General features: G+C 37.9%; 1 protein-coding gene across 12 annotated transcripts in view; it reads left to right on the top strand.

The window, feature by feature from the left end:
• The window catches only part of LOC135107867 (adipose-secreted signaling protein-like), a 15,057-nt gene extending 2,956 nt beyond the window's left edge, over positions 1–12,101 (top strand). For 3 of the 12 annotated variants that reach the window (XM_064018276.1, XM_064018183.1, XM_064018268.1), the window contains exons 2-7: positions 2,757–2,854; positions 4,245–4,357; positions 4,813–4,920; positions 5,564–5,696; positions 6,357–6,473; positions 6,822–12,101. In XM_064018276.1, the coding sequence (XP_063874346.1) occupies positions 2,803–2,854; positions 4,245–4,357; positions 4,813–4,920; positions 5,564–5,696; positions 6,357–6,457 (507 nt within the window). In that variant the 5' untranslated portion in view covers positions 2,757–2,802 and the 3' untranslated portion in view covers positions 6,458–6,473; positions 6,822–12,101. The other 9 variants (XM_064018222.1, XM_064018203.1, XM_064018232.1 and 6 more) reach the window with 9 other exon arrangements.
• Positions 12,102–12,946: the final 845 nt, after the last annotated feature.

Genomic DNA, 12,946 nt, shown 5'->3' with positions numbered 1-12,946 from the left:
TTCTTTCCTCAGTATATCGTAAATACTAATTGATCACACAGCCTACACATCGGGTGGTATGAATAATTTTATTTCCTTCAACTACCAATAAAACGAATAGCACTTAATTGTAGCAACTTTCATTATCATATCACTCTGTTTAATATCAACTTCCGTGGCTTCTTAACTTAGTAAAATGCTCTTGTACAATTTCAGATCCTTGCAGTAACATGGTGAAGACTTTGACTGAATATTAATTATATATATATATATATATATATATATATATATATATATATATATATATATATATATATATATATATATATATATATATATATATATATATATATATATATATATATATCACCTTTGGCTTGGTAAAATCTGCTAGGGTTATTCGAATAGTACGTTTCATTAGCAGTTAAAAGGTTGACATACGTAGTTTATCTGATGACCTGATACCATAGGAGTGCCTTCAGCCCTAGGACTGTATTCTGGAACTCTTTGTACTGCCTTAAGGACTGTTCTTATCCATCTCCCTTCACTATCTAATCTCTCTCTCTCTCTCTCTCTCTCTCTCTCTCTCTCTCTCTCTCTCTCTCTCTCTCTCTCTCTCTCTCTCTCTCTCTCTCTTCTGCCCCTTCATCCCTTCTCCTTTATCTCCACCCTAATCTTCTTTCCTCTCTGATCCCTTCTTTTTAATCTCTCTCTCTCTCTCTCTCTCTCTCTCTCTCTCTCTCTCTCTCTCTCTCTCTCTCTCACACCACACACACACACACACACACACAGTTGATTATTCAGGTTTTTATGGATAATTTGTTCTGAAAAGCCTCTCATAAGAAATATTTTCGTAGCCCACAGAGATGATTAGTCTGGTTCTCATAACGTTTTTTTTTTCCGATAGTAATGCAAAATCCTTAAATCCTTGTTAAACTATCAATAGAACCATGAAAACACCATTGAAACTCGCAGAAAACTCCAGACCATACTGAGGATAACCGACAAGTCATATGAGACGCCTGAACGTTTGAGGATGCGGACTGGGCTGGATGTTAATGATTGAGAGGTGTGACGTCACACGCGTTCCTTCCAGTCAGCTGATCCATCGCCTGCCGCGTGTGGTAGTGGCGCCACTTTGACTGGAAGTTGCTTGCTAGGGGGGTGGTCAGACACACTCCAGAAAGGGAACACGTCAAGTCGCACGCACAGTTCATAGCATTTCAAGGTGCGTGCGCTGAGAATAAATCACAGAACTAAGGAGTGAAGGGTCAGGCAGTGTTGAGTCGAGAGAACGGTGATGTGGCTGTGGTCTAGATCAGGCCCCGTGTTCTGTTCTGTATCAGCAGGGACTCGTGTTTATTAGTGTGCAGCAGTGAGTGGAAGAAGGTCGGGCGTGGGTGGCCGCTGGTGCACTCCAATAGGCAAAGTTCGAAGGTTAGATTCAGTTTCTGGCATCAGCAGACAGAGTGGAGTTTTGATGAGGAACAGTTGTGGTGCTGAGTTGATCCACGGCTCCACAGGTTAGAGTAGATGGCCATAAACGTTGACTATGACATTAAGAAAGGTAGATGTGGGTTAACTCATCTCTTATCTCCTGTGAAATGTTACTCTGCGTCCCTATCGCGTCCTCCTTTCCTCCCCCGAGCGAACTGTGAAACCAAACTATCAACCAAACCTCAGGCACTCGCGCAAATGGTTATTCACCTCGTCTTGAGCCCATCCTGGTCCTTGTATGAGTTTTGTTCATTATGATTGTTGGTTTTGGGCTGTATATACCATTAACGAACCGTTGAGTTGTTGCATTTATGATGTTCATGAGATTTTTTTTATTAGAAGATGCAGCATCACTGGTGAGGAGGACAATAAAATCAAGGTAAGAAAATCGCTCTCGCTGATCATTGGCTATAGGGACAAGCTCATCTGACTTAAAAAAGTTTTATTTACTAACATATTAGTAGTCATATTAAACATTTTACAAACATTTACCTCCTGGAAGGCTCTCATCACATACTACTGAGGTAAGTTTTATTACTCACAGGAAATTTTATCTCTAAACGATGTATGTACAGGATGTTGGATTAAGATAAAGTTCAGCCTTATCTTTTAACCATACACTACTTGCTTTCAGTAGCACTGGTACTCTTCATCAGGTGGAATGTTCCCATATATAACTTTGTAGAAGACAGTGAGATTCTTTATATTATTGAAGAGCAGCTGATAATAATTAATCTGCCTAGTTTTGAGGTGTTTAATTGACTGACAGTTCTTCTCCTAGAAAGGTAATCTTATCATGCTCTTTACTTGATTGGTCTTTTCTTATTTTTTGGAAAGCTATGTCCTCTTAATTTCAAGGTGAATTTATTTCATTTTGGTAAATTTCAGTGTCTTAAAATCATTGGAAAGTTATCTCTTGGGAAGATAATTTTTACTTTTACCTATGACAGTTTCATCCTGCATATGTGGCATCTTGTGTGAATTCTAGTCCATAACCTCCTTGTAAGTGCCACACAGAGTTCATTAATATTAATAGCCACTTAACAATCTCCTAATTATCAAACTGTTGAAAGTATTTTGATATTTAATCAATCTTAATCAGGCCTTCATCCCATGAGCCTCATATACATTAAAACTTATACATTACTGCTATTTCTAAATTTACCGGTCTAGTTCAGCTATCAAAAGACTCGGTATGACTGAATTTGGGTATATGTATTTCAAAGTATGATGTATTCTATGGAAAGTTAAAACTTGTCATCATAACTTTTTGTTTTCAGACTTTGTGACTAAGTTATCCAAGAACCTGAGGAGGGAGTGGTAGTGATGGGGGACCACAGACAAGAATCACATGGCTGCTGTGGTAACCATGAACCAGGTGAGGATGAGACTTGTTTGAGCTCCTTGACACACTAGACTGACAGCTCTTCCATGTTGCCTGCTCAAGGATTTCCTCATAATTGTGTAACTCTAAAGTTCTTAATTAGAAAGCAAATGCATTCTGAAAATAAGAGCATAAATCTAGAGTTTGTTTCAAGGATTAGTATACCCTTTAGAGAATACCTGCCTCCTGCAAGAATGGAACCATGGCATTTGAAATATTAAAATGCCCTCCTTAGTGGTGCTACTTTGCAGTGAGCTGAATGAATTTTTTAATTTTTTTCTGTGCAACCTATTCCCTGTGGTAGGGGAGACTCAGCCTGGCCGCACTCTGCGCGGCCGGGTTGGAAGAAAACTGTCACCGTATTCTCCACGCATCATAAAAGGTGACTAGAAAGACAAAGAGTGAGGGGACTGGGAACTCACTCCTCCATTACCATGACCAGTGATGGAGCAGAGACTGGGAACTTGCCTCTTAAAACCACAGTGATGAAGTGACAGAACTGGGAACACCCTTCTCCCTGTTACCATAACCAGTGTTGGAGCGAGGGGACTGAGAACACCCTCTTCCCTATTATCACTCCCTCAGTGAGACAAGACTTGGCATCTTGTTTCAGCCACCCTCCTTTTTGGGGGATTTCAGCCTGGTGTATAGATAAATTGCTGTGTAACTTTGGTATGTATATCCTAGATCCTATTAACAAATGAATGTGTTGATATTTTGTATTATTAGTATGTGAAAGTTGTGTTATCTTTACTGTAATAATAATAACCTTGTGTTGTCATAAAACTCCACTAAAAACTTTGCCTATTATAATTGTTTAGGACAAGAATGAGACCCATCACTCCTCTTTGTCATTACAGTGATGTGTTCTGTTGTTTAAAAAGTGTACTGATTATCTAACCTTTACTAATGTGCTTTTATATTTCACTTTTTGATAAGGAAAGTTGTGCCCTCCATACTTTCCACAAAAAATGTACTGATCATCTAATTTTCACTAATGTTCTTTTATGTGTTCACTTTTTGATAAGGAAAGTCATGCCCTCCACACATTCCTTTTTCTTTTTACCATTAATGAATCTAAGATAGGTACTTTATTCAAAATCATGCCTCTAAATAAGAAAAAATATTGCTCTCCACCTTTCTCTTTTCTTAACATTGTAATTAACTGAATATCATTCCCAGGACTTTACCATATACAGAGACATTGTATATGAATATAAACATGTGTTGCTGTGTGAATCTTGACGAACACAGAGCATTGATCCAAACCATTCCCATCACATGTCGCCCACCAAGCAAGAAGTTATGCATATCTGATTGAAAAATTTAAATACCTCCTGACTAGTATAACCAAGCCAGCACTAACATCTGTTTGTTTTTACAGCAAACCACCATGTCCATTTCTCTGAGGACACAGATAAACTGGGCAACACGGCCATCGTTGTTAAGGAGAAGGAGGAAGGCACCAAGTATGAAGCTCATGTTGGGTTCCTACAGGTATGGGAGATTCAGGAAGCTCAGTACTTATAAGTATGAAAGAAAGAAAGAAGGAGAGAGAGAGCGTTTATTGTTTTTTTTTCTATGAGAGAGATAGTAGGCGTTTGTTATTTTTGACAGTTTTTTTTTCCTACAGTTATCATTCACAAAATTAGATGTTTTTCAGCTTCTTCCTAAAACTACCGTTCATATTATCAAGTTAGCCATAGTAGCATTTCCTCATGGTCATCACTCACAATATCCAGTCATGCTTTGTATTTTCCTATAAAACTGCATTATATTTTTCCTCTATCCATCATTTGTAAAATCATGTGATCTTAAGTATTCTCGTACATTTACTATATATTTTGCAAGATTTAAGTATCATTAGTATTTTCTAAAGCCAACTTTCACAGAATCAAATTATCCTTAGTTTTATCCTAAAGCCATCATTTACCAAATCTCATTACCCTCAGATCCTGCACTGGTACCACATCACAATCAAAGTTCCCGTGAAGGACGCCGCTGAAGGCTACACCATAGGAGAGAATCAAGGTGTGCACTGTCGAGCTGAGAGCTTAAAGGTAAGTGTTGCACTTTATATTTCTGCCTGGAATCTTGCCAAGTCTGTTCAACTAGCCAAAAACTCCTTCATAAATAGAAAGTGTCAAAATCTTCCAAGATCTAACTTCTCTCATGATTCCTAGCACCTAGCCAAAAACATCTCCAATAACTTTGCTTCTTCATCTTTCCCTCCTTATTTTCTGCTTGATGGCACCACTGCCATCTCATCTATTTCTAAAGGTGAACTCTATTTGCTAAAAATACCTTGGATGATTCAGGGCTTGTTCCTCCTCCTCCACCCTCTGACTACTTAATGCTACCCATTCAGATCCTTTGCAGTGGTGCTTTCCATGCCCTTAGGCATCAGGCTTATGGACCTGGTGGGATCCCTCATATTGTTCTCCAAAACTGTGCCTCCATGCTTGCACCTTGCCTAGTCAAACTCTTCCAACTCTGTCTGTCAACTTCTAATTTTCCTTGTTGCTGGAAATTTACCTACATTCAGCCTGTTCCTAAAAAGGGTAACCATTCTAATCTATTAAACTGCCATCCTATTGCTTTAATTTCCTGCCTCTCTAAAAGTTTTTTAATCTATCCTCAACTTGAACACTGGAAGTGCTCCATGGTATGAAATGAACACTAAGTTGTTTTCTCTTCCAACAGGTGGTAGAGGGTGGTGAGCTGGAGGTTTTGGTGAACATGTTGGCTCATAAGGAGAAGCTGCTGAAGGAGGCCGTCACCCTGATCAAGCCATCTGGCGAGGAGCTGAAGCTTATTGTTTTTGCGAGAGTTTTAGGTACTTCTTCTAGACATGTGCAAGTAGTATTACTAGATGAAGACACTCTCTCTCTCTCTCTCTCTCTCTCTCTCTCTCTCTCTCTCTCTCTCTCTCTCACCTCTCTCTCTCTCTCTCTCTCTCTCTCTCTCTCTCTCTCTCTCTCTCTCTCTCGCTCTCTCTCTCTCTCTCTCTCTCTCTCTCTCTCTCTCTCTCTCTCTCTCTCTCAGTATAGGAAAAAGGTTTTGATTAGATATTGTTGCATTGCATATTCTGCCAAATAAAATCAAAATCCTCATTGTTAAATTACTAACATTCAGTTTTTGATCTGATCATTGTGGTGATAATATTCTTCAGTGCGTCTTTGTTCAGGAGGTGGTAAGAGGCCAGACTTATGTTCCTCACCATGAATATTAGTGTTCACTTAACCTTTATTTGCAATGAGTTACATATCCTATCTGGTGATCCACTCATGTATCTTAAGTGTGTGTGTGTGTGTGTGTGTGTGTGTGTGTGTGTGTGTGTGTGTGTGTGTGTGTGTAAAAAATTATGAACAGTCTGGGCACTGTTGTGGTGGTGGTCCCATTTTTTTTTTTTTTACATTTAGTTGATTTGTAATACTGATGTAGCATTACATGAATGCTTTCAAAATTTTAAACTGATATGATTTGTCTTACACAGGCAAGCAGAAGGGCACCCCCATGCTGCGGAATGGCATCAAGTCTTACAAAGTGGAGCATGACGAGGAGTCTGAAGCATCAGACTGGCAAGGATTTACATAAATAGCTCATTGTTCAGGTCAGTTAACCACAAAGTATCTGAATGTGCCCGTGTTCATTATTACATCAGTATAATTTTGCCACGCAGGGTGCTTAAGTGAGATCTTTGGATGTGTGGACTTCAGTTAAATAGGATGTTACTTGACTGTCAGTCTATTCACCAAAATTCAGTTGAATGCACATGTTTAGATCTCAGCAGAGAATAACAGTAATTAAGGATTTTGTTCCTTGCTCCTAGAGGTCCTTTGAATGTCATGATCCATAATTTAGATTCTACTTTCACATAGAAGTCAATGGTACATCTGTAGTTTCATTTCATGTTATCATTGTGAACCGTTTTTTTTTTTTTTTTTTTTTTGCTGGACAGGGGGAGGTGATGGCTGAGTGGTCAACATGTGGAGGTGGTTGATGCCACATGGTATTGCACACAATCCCAACAAATTGTGACAGTTTTTAAACTGTCATGAAGTGACCTGAATTCATCCACATCATCTGGACCCCATACCTCCAGTTGCAGCTTGGGTCAAGTGAGAAATAATGTGGATTTTCAAGAGGTGCCACTGCAAAGATTCACACCTATACCAGCACTGGTTGTGGCCAGCTGTCAGTCTCAAAACAGATTCTAGAGGGGCTCATGGACCATGTGAAAAAAAAGATATATATATGTTGATGTATTCTTCCTTCAGCTTCACCCTGTTAAGGACCACCACAGTATATCACCTCCCTCCGCCTTTCTTTCAATAACACATTCTGGCTTCTGATCTACATGGTAGTATCTTGATATCAAACATTCTTAAATATATTTCTTGAAGTAACATAACCATTTCATCTATTTATATTTCTACCAGTATGTATGCTATTCAATACAAAACTTGAAATATTTATGCCTGCACTTTGATGTCCATTTGCTGCAGTTCTGCAGTGTCTTCAGGTGATTACTAATGTTTTACAGTATCTAGTGGCAGCTGCCCACCTTTTATTGCTATACTTAATATGGTCCTGAAAATATTATCTACCATTTAGTTGTGTTTATATTTAATTTTTATTCTTGTCTCATATTAAGTCAGTGAAGGATTTTTTTTTTTTTTTTTTTTTTTTTACATTGATAAAGAATCAAACATTAATGAACATGTACAATTCACATCACAGTGTGTGTGACCCAAGGTTGTGACAGGATTTGATATTGTTTGTGTGCCGTTGCCTGCAGTGTATGCAGTGACTGTACAAGTAGATGCCTATCCCGGTGGTGACTGATACTGAGTTTGATAAGATGCCAAGAAGGGAAAGGAATTAAAATTGAATTATATGTTTTTTATATAAAAATTTAAGGAGCTTGCTTGTATACAATGCCTCAACAACCTGTTATTTTATGTGTCCAACATGTTAGCAAGTATATTCTTAGGGATTTATTACTGTTGTCTTTGAAATGTTGAGTGTAACACACAAACAATTGTCAATAATAATGATGAAATATGCACATGGATTTTGGAATACTTAGTTTGGTATAACTGTTGAATCAACAGACATGTTTAATTCAGGCTGCACTGGAGATATTATAGGTCACCTTTGTAATTCATAAGCAAAACAAAAAAATGTTTTTCAGGAGACTTTATATAAGAATACTTATATTTACTAGAGGGACTTAGCACTAAGCATAATAGTTTAAACATCTCACATGATCAGTAATGAATGACAATCAGAACATTTTGCAGATCAGTTAACAATAAAAGATATTAACAAGAAAGGTAAGAGCCAAAATTTACTGCCAGAAATATGAATTAATGTTTTCATTTGCACCTCCAGAATTAGTAACTTTCATCCTTATAAAGACTGAAATAAAGGAACCATTTGTCCTCCAGTAAGGGATTGCTTGTGGAGAGCAGTGATGCTGCAGCAAAGTTTAGGTGCAGAAGTATTTGTCAGTGTGTTAAACACAGCATATCATTAGTAATTACATCATTCATGATTTTCAATATTATCGTCATTGTCAGTTAGTTAGTTGTCTGTGTTTAAGTCAACATTTAAGTTGACGGGCAACTTTTGATATTTGTGAACTCTGATCCTATGTAGGTTGTGTTTCCCCTTCCAAGGAATGCTCATGCATGTATTATTAATAATAATACACACACACACACACACACACACACACACACACACACACACGTGTGACGTGGGATACAAGAGACACTAGAGGACACGGAAAGAAGCTGAAAAAAAGATTTGTAGAAGAAATATCAAAAAGAATAGTTTTCCCCAAAGAGTAGTTGATATATGGAACTGTCAAAACATGGATGCAGTGTAACCAAAAACTTCATAATTTCATGGCCAAGTTAGATAATAGATACAGACAGGACAGTACAAGCATAGCTCCTTTCCCACATGACACAACTAGGTAATCACACACACACACACACACACACACACTAGATAAATAAATAAAGTAAGATCAATTTGAAAAACTGATTAGCCAGTATTGAATGGTGATCAATTTCTGCTGCCTCTCAACTAGGTGCAAACACACTTGAAAACACTTAGAGCATTAAGGTATGAATTTTAAACAATAAATAGTAAATTCTATGTCAGTTGTGATGCATTAGTGAATCAGTGTTTTGAAATGAGTGTGTAGATGTGTTATAAGTGTCACTGTCTGTAACTTTTACTTCACTTAGGATGAACGATGATATTACTGTGTTGATGCAGAGAACTTCTATTTGTGTCTAACTGGATTTGTTGTAATTGAATTTCACTCTATTAAGGGTCATTTCAACTTTTTTCTTTCAACCTAGGATTTTGTCAATTATTTATTGATAAATGGAGATGACCATAAAGACACAGTGACAAAAAGGATTAGTATCCTCCACCAAACCATATGCCATCTTTCTCATTCTCTCTCTTACCTATTGTCATTATCTACTTTATTCCTGTTTAGCAGGTGATAGAGATTCACAGGTGCTGCATCTATACTTCAAAGAGTGATAACTGGTATCAAACTAAGCTCAGCTGTGGAATTAGACCAGTTTTATGATGCACTCAGAGCTGTCTACAGTCAGCATCATGGCAGCACACTGCTCAGCAAGTGCATTTTACTTAAGGCTTCTCAGCAAGCATAAAAATGGGCTTGGACAGATTGACTTACTGTCATCTCAAGTGCATCCTTCCTCCTCATGCATGCTCATAGCAACAATAACCAGTATTAAACAGGTCATCAGTGTCAGTGTTCATTGTGTCTTTGGTGACATATGATTGACTCTGTACTCAAGGTAAAAGGCATTATGTTCTGTTCATGCTGTGGTGTTTGTAGTGATGAGTGGAAGGCATGCTTGGTGATATCATTCAATCATCAATCTTTACATTGCAAGCTTGAATGATGTCGATATAGCAATAATTAATTTAAAAATGCAAAACTTCCAGAAGCTCATTCAAAAATTCATTCATGGAGGCAACATTGAATTGTCTTTATCTTTACCCCATGGCTTCCAGCTTTTCTATGAAGGCAGTTTGACTGTAATCCAACTCTTACAGCAAGCCACCTGAAGGGAGACAGTGAGGACACCACTACTGTGGCTGTGGAAAGATAATTCCTCACTCCCTCCTTTAACGAATCTCCATATAAGTTTCTGGAAGACTTGCATTTTCTAATTCACATGTTTTGCTGTATCGACATCATTAATTCCATCATGTGAAGATGTATGATTAAATGATACCACCATGACTTGACTGCCTTGCTCTCATCACAACAAACACCACAAAATGAACAGAATAAAATACATTTCAACCAGAGAAAACACCAGTTAAGCATCACCAAAGACACAATAAATACTGACTCTGGAAATTGATACTGGTCATTGTTGCTATAGGCATGAGTGAGGAGGAGAGATACACTTGAGATGCCAATAAGTCAATTTGACCCAGCTCATTTTTCATGCTTACTGAGAGGCCTTAAGTAAAACACGCTCCATGTGCAAAGTGCACGGCCATGACGCAAGATCAGTGTTCTCTGATTGTATTAGGTGATGTCATATGTGGTGGTCTTGGGATGTTGTGTGTTACTATGATGGCCACCACTTGATAAAACCTCTTAGCTATTTTAGCATATCTAAAACCTTTTATAGTGGCTATTGGTGTCTGTAGGATAAATCTCTCAGTTGTTTACTCATGGTGGGCCAAGATGTGGATTGCCCTATAGCATTATGCACCATTTATTGCAAAAATAAACATGATTTTAAACATTGTCACCTGAGCTTGCTGTGGTCACAGTTATCTTGGTATTTCCCTCTTATAATGGGGATCAGCTGCTGCCTTGTGTGACCCTATCATGGCCATCCTGTTATGGATATATGGCATCAGGTGATTGACTGATTGATTGGCTGATTGACTGCAATAGCATATGAGGTGGTATCAAAAAGTTCTGAGTTTAGGCTGATATACAAGAAAGTATTTGCTTAATTTAAGTTTGGGATCACATTGAAGTTCACATTGATGTCAAGATGACACAGTTTCAGCTGCAGCTCCATCTTTGCGAAGAAGTTGGCTTGGATTCATGATCTCTCATCATCTTTCAGTGATGTTCCGCTACTCATGAAGCATATGTGCTTCTGTGGCGCACACATGCTGAATCATATCAAAGGTCTCTGTTGAAGATTTGCTGAGTTTAACTCAGAATTTGATGTTTGCTCTCTGCACTAGTTTACAATCAATGATGAAATCACAAATGAGCATGCGCACATGGTCACAAAATTTGTCATGGCACAGTTCACAACATAATCAGCAAATTTGTTGATGTCCATTGCAACTCATACATCTTAATGCCGCCTGTTGGTGTGCTGTGGAACAAGACTTGAAACTTCTTGGTGCCACCTTGTGTAATACAGATTTGAGTGTGCCACATAAATTAGTATGTACAGTTGTCCTAAGTAGTGCTGTTACAAAGTCCACTTTTCATGTCTATAAATGTAATGGAAATGAATACATGGAGTCATGTATTGCCATACATTGAGAACTCCACAAAGACCAAGAACAGAGGATGTGATGAATAGAAACAATTGTCTGATACAGATTTCTGTTATGAAACATCTTGTACAATGTGACATCACTTCTTATGACAACTGTACATTGATTAAGAAAGTTATTAGTCAAAACGAATCACAAGAGTCAAGAGAAAATAAATTTCATATATATTTTTTTATATATTTTTGTAATTGTATGTGTACCTTGTGATTCATCTCCCATGTCCTGGTGTAACCTTCTTTGGGTATTTACCATGTCATTGAAAATTATTTGAGAAGTTGTTCATACTTGGTCATTGTGTATGTAGGAAGTGTTACCGAAGTCCTCATCACACACACACACACACACACATACACACACACACATATATATTTAGAAAAATGTACATTATGGCTTGATTTGAGTCTTATAAAACAGGCAACTAGGAACACACACACACACACACACACACACACACACACACACACACACACACACACACACACATACAGGACTACAGCTACATAAAAAGTGAAATAATTTATCTAAGTGTAGATCTAATATGTTTTGTTGTGTTTAATTGTTCTCATGTCAAAACTATATTGCTGTATTGTGAAATCTGTTAAATTGTCAACTAAAACATGAAAACTTTGATGATTCATTTTGCTGTTTTTTTCACATTATTATATTGTTCCAAATTCATAGATCATGTCATATTTTGCATGGAGTAAAGGAATCTTGTTAACATCTGGCAGCTGTTTAATAGCTTTATAAAATCTCTCTCTCTCTCTCTCTCTCTCTCTCTCTCTCTCTCTCTCTCTCTCTCTTACATAAGTGATGTGTGAACATACAGATATAAGGCAACACATTTGATATTTTATTTATTTATTTAGCAATTTAGCAACTTAATTTATTTATTGTTTTTTTCATATAATTGCTATTTATTTATTTTATGACTAGGGTTACTATGAGGAAGTTACATTGTCCAAATCAACGTTCCTGTTTCCAGTGACGCCAGAGCTCGAAGACTGCTTGTTTCATCTAGATTAAGCACTGACTGAGTAGCAGACAGTCCTGGCGTCGATCAGTTTTATTACGACTGCTGAGTTTTCGCTAGGCTTCCCACGGAATTTTCAGGTTTCACAATGATAAGCGTGACGTTTGCATATTTCATTGTGGAAACTATGGTGGTTCTCCTCGGACTGCCGCAATAACACGCCAATTATGTACAGGGAGGACGGCGGGAAGGTGGATGAATCTGCACCAACCTAGTTGCTGTAAGTGAATGCGCGGCCTTGTCCAAACACGCACTGCAATTTAGTCTCGTTAGTTACGACATACTTCTCTCGTGTGAGAACACGGCTAGGTGAGAAAGGACCCTCCCTCCCTATTTCCCTTTTCTGCATTTGGATGAGAGTGGAGCAAGACGGCTGAGGAGTTGATTTTTCAACTCCTGATTTAACATGATATTCTGTTCTGTGTTGATCTTTATTGAACTATAATGTG

This window comes from Scylla paramamosain, chromosome 2 (assembly GCF_035594125.1).
Source record: "Scylla paramamosain isolate STU-SP2022 chromosome 2, ASM3559412v1, whole genome shotgun sequence".
NCBI lineage: Eukaryota > Metazoa > Arthropoda > Malacostraca > Decapoda > Portunidae > Scylla > Scylla paramamosain.
This window is presented reverse-complemented; position numbering and strand designations above follow the sequence as displayed.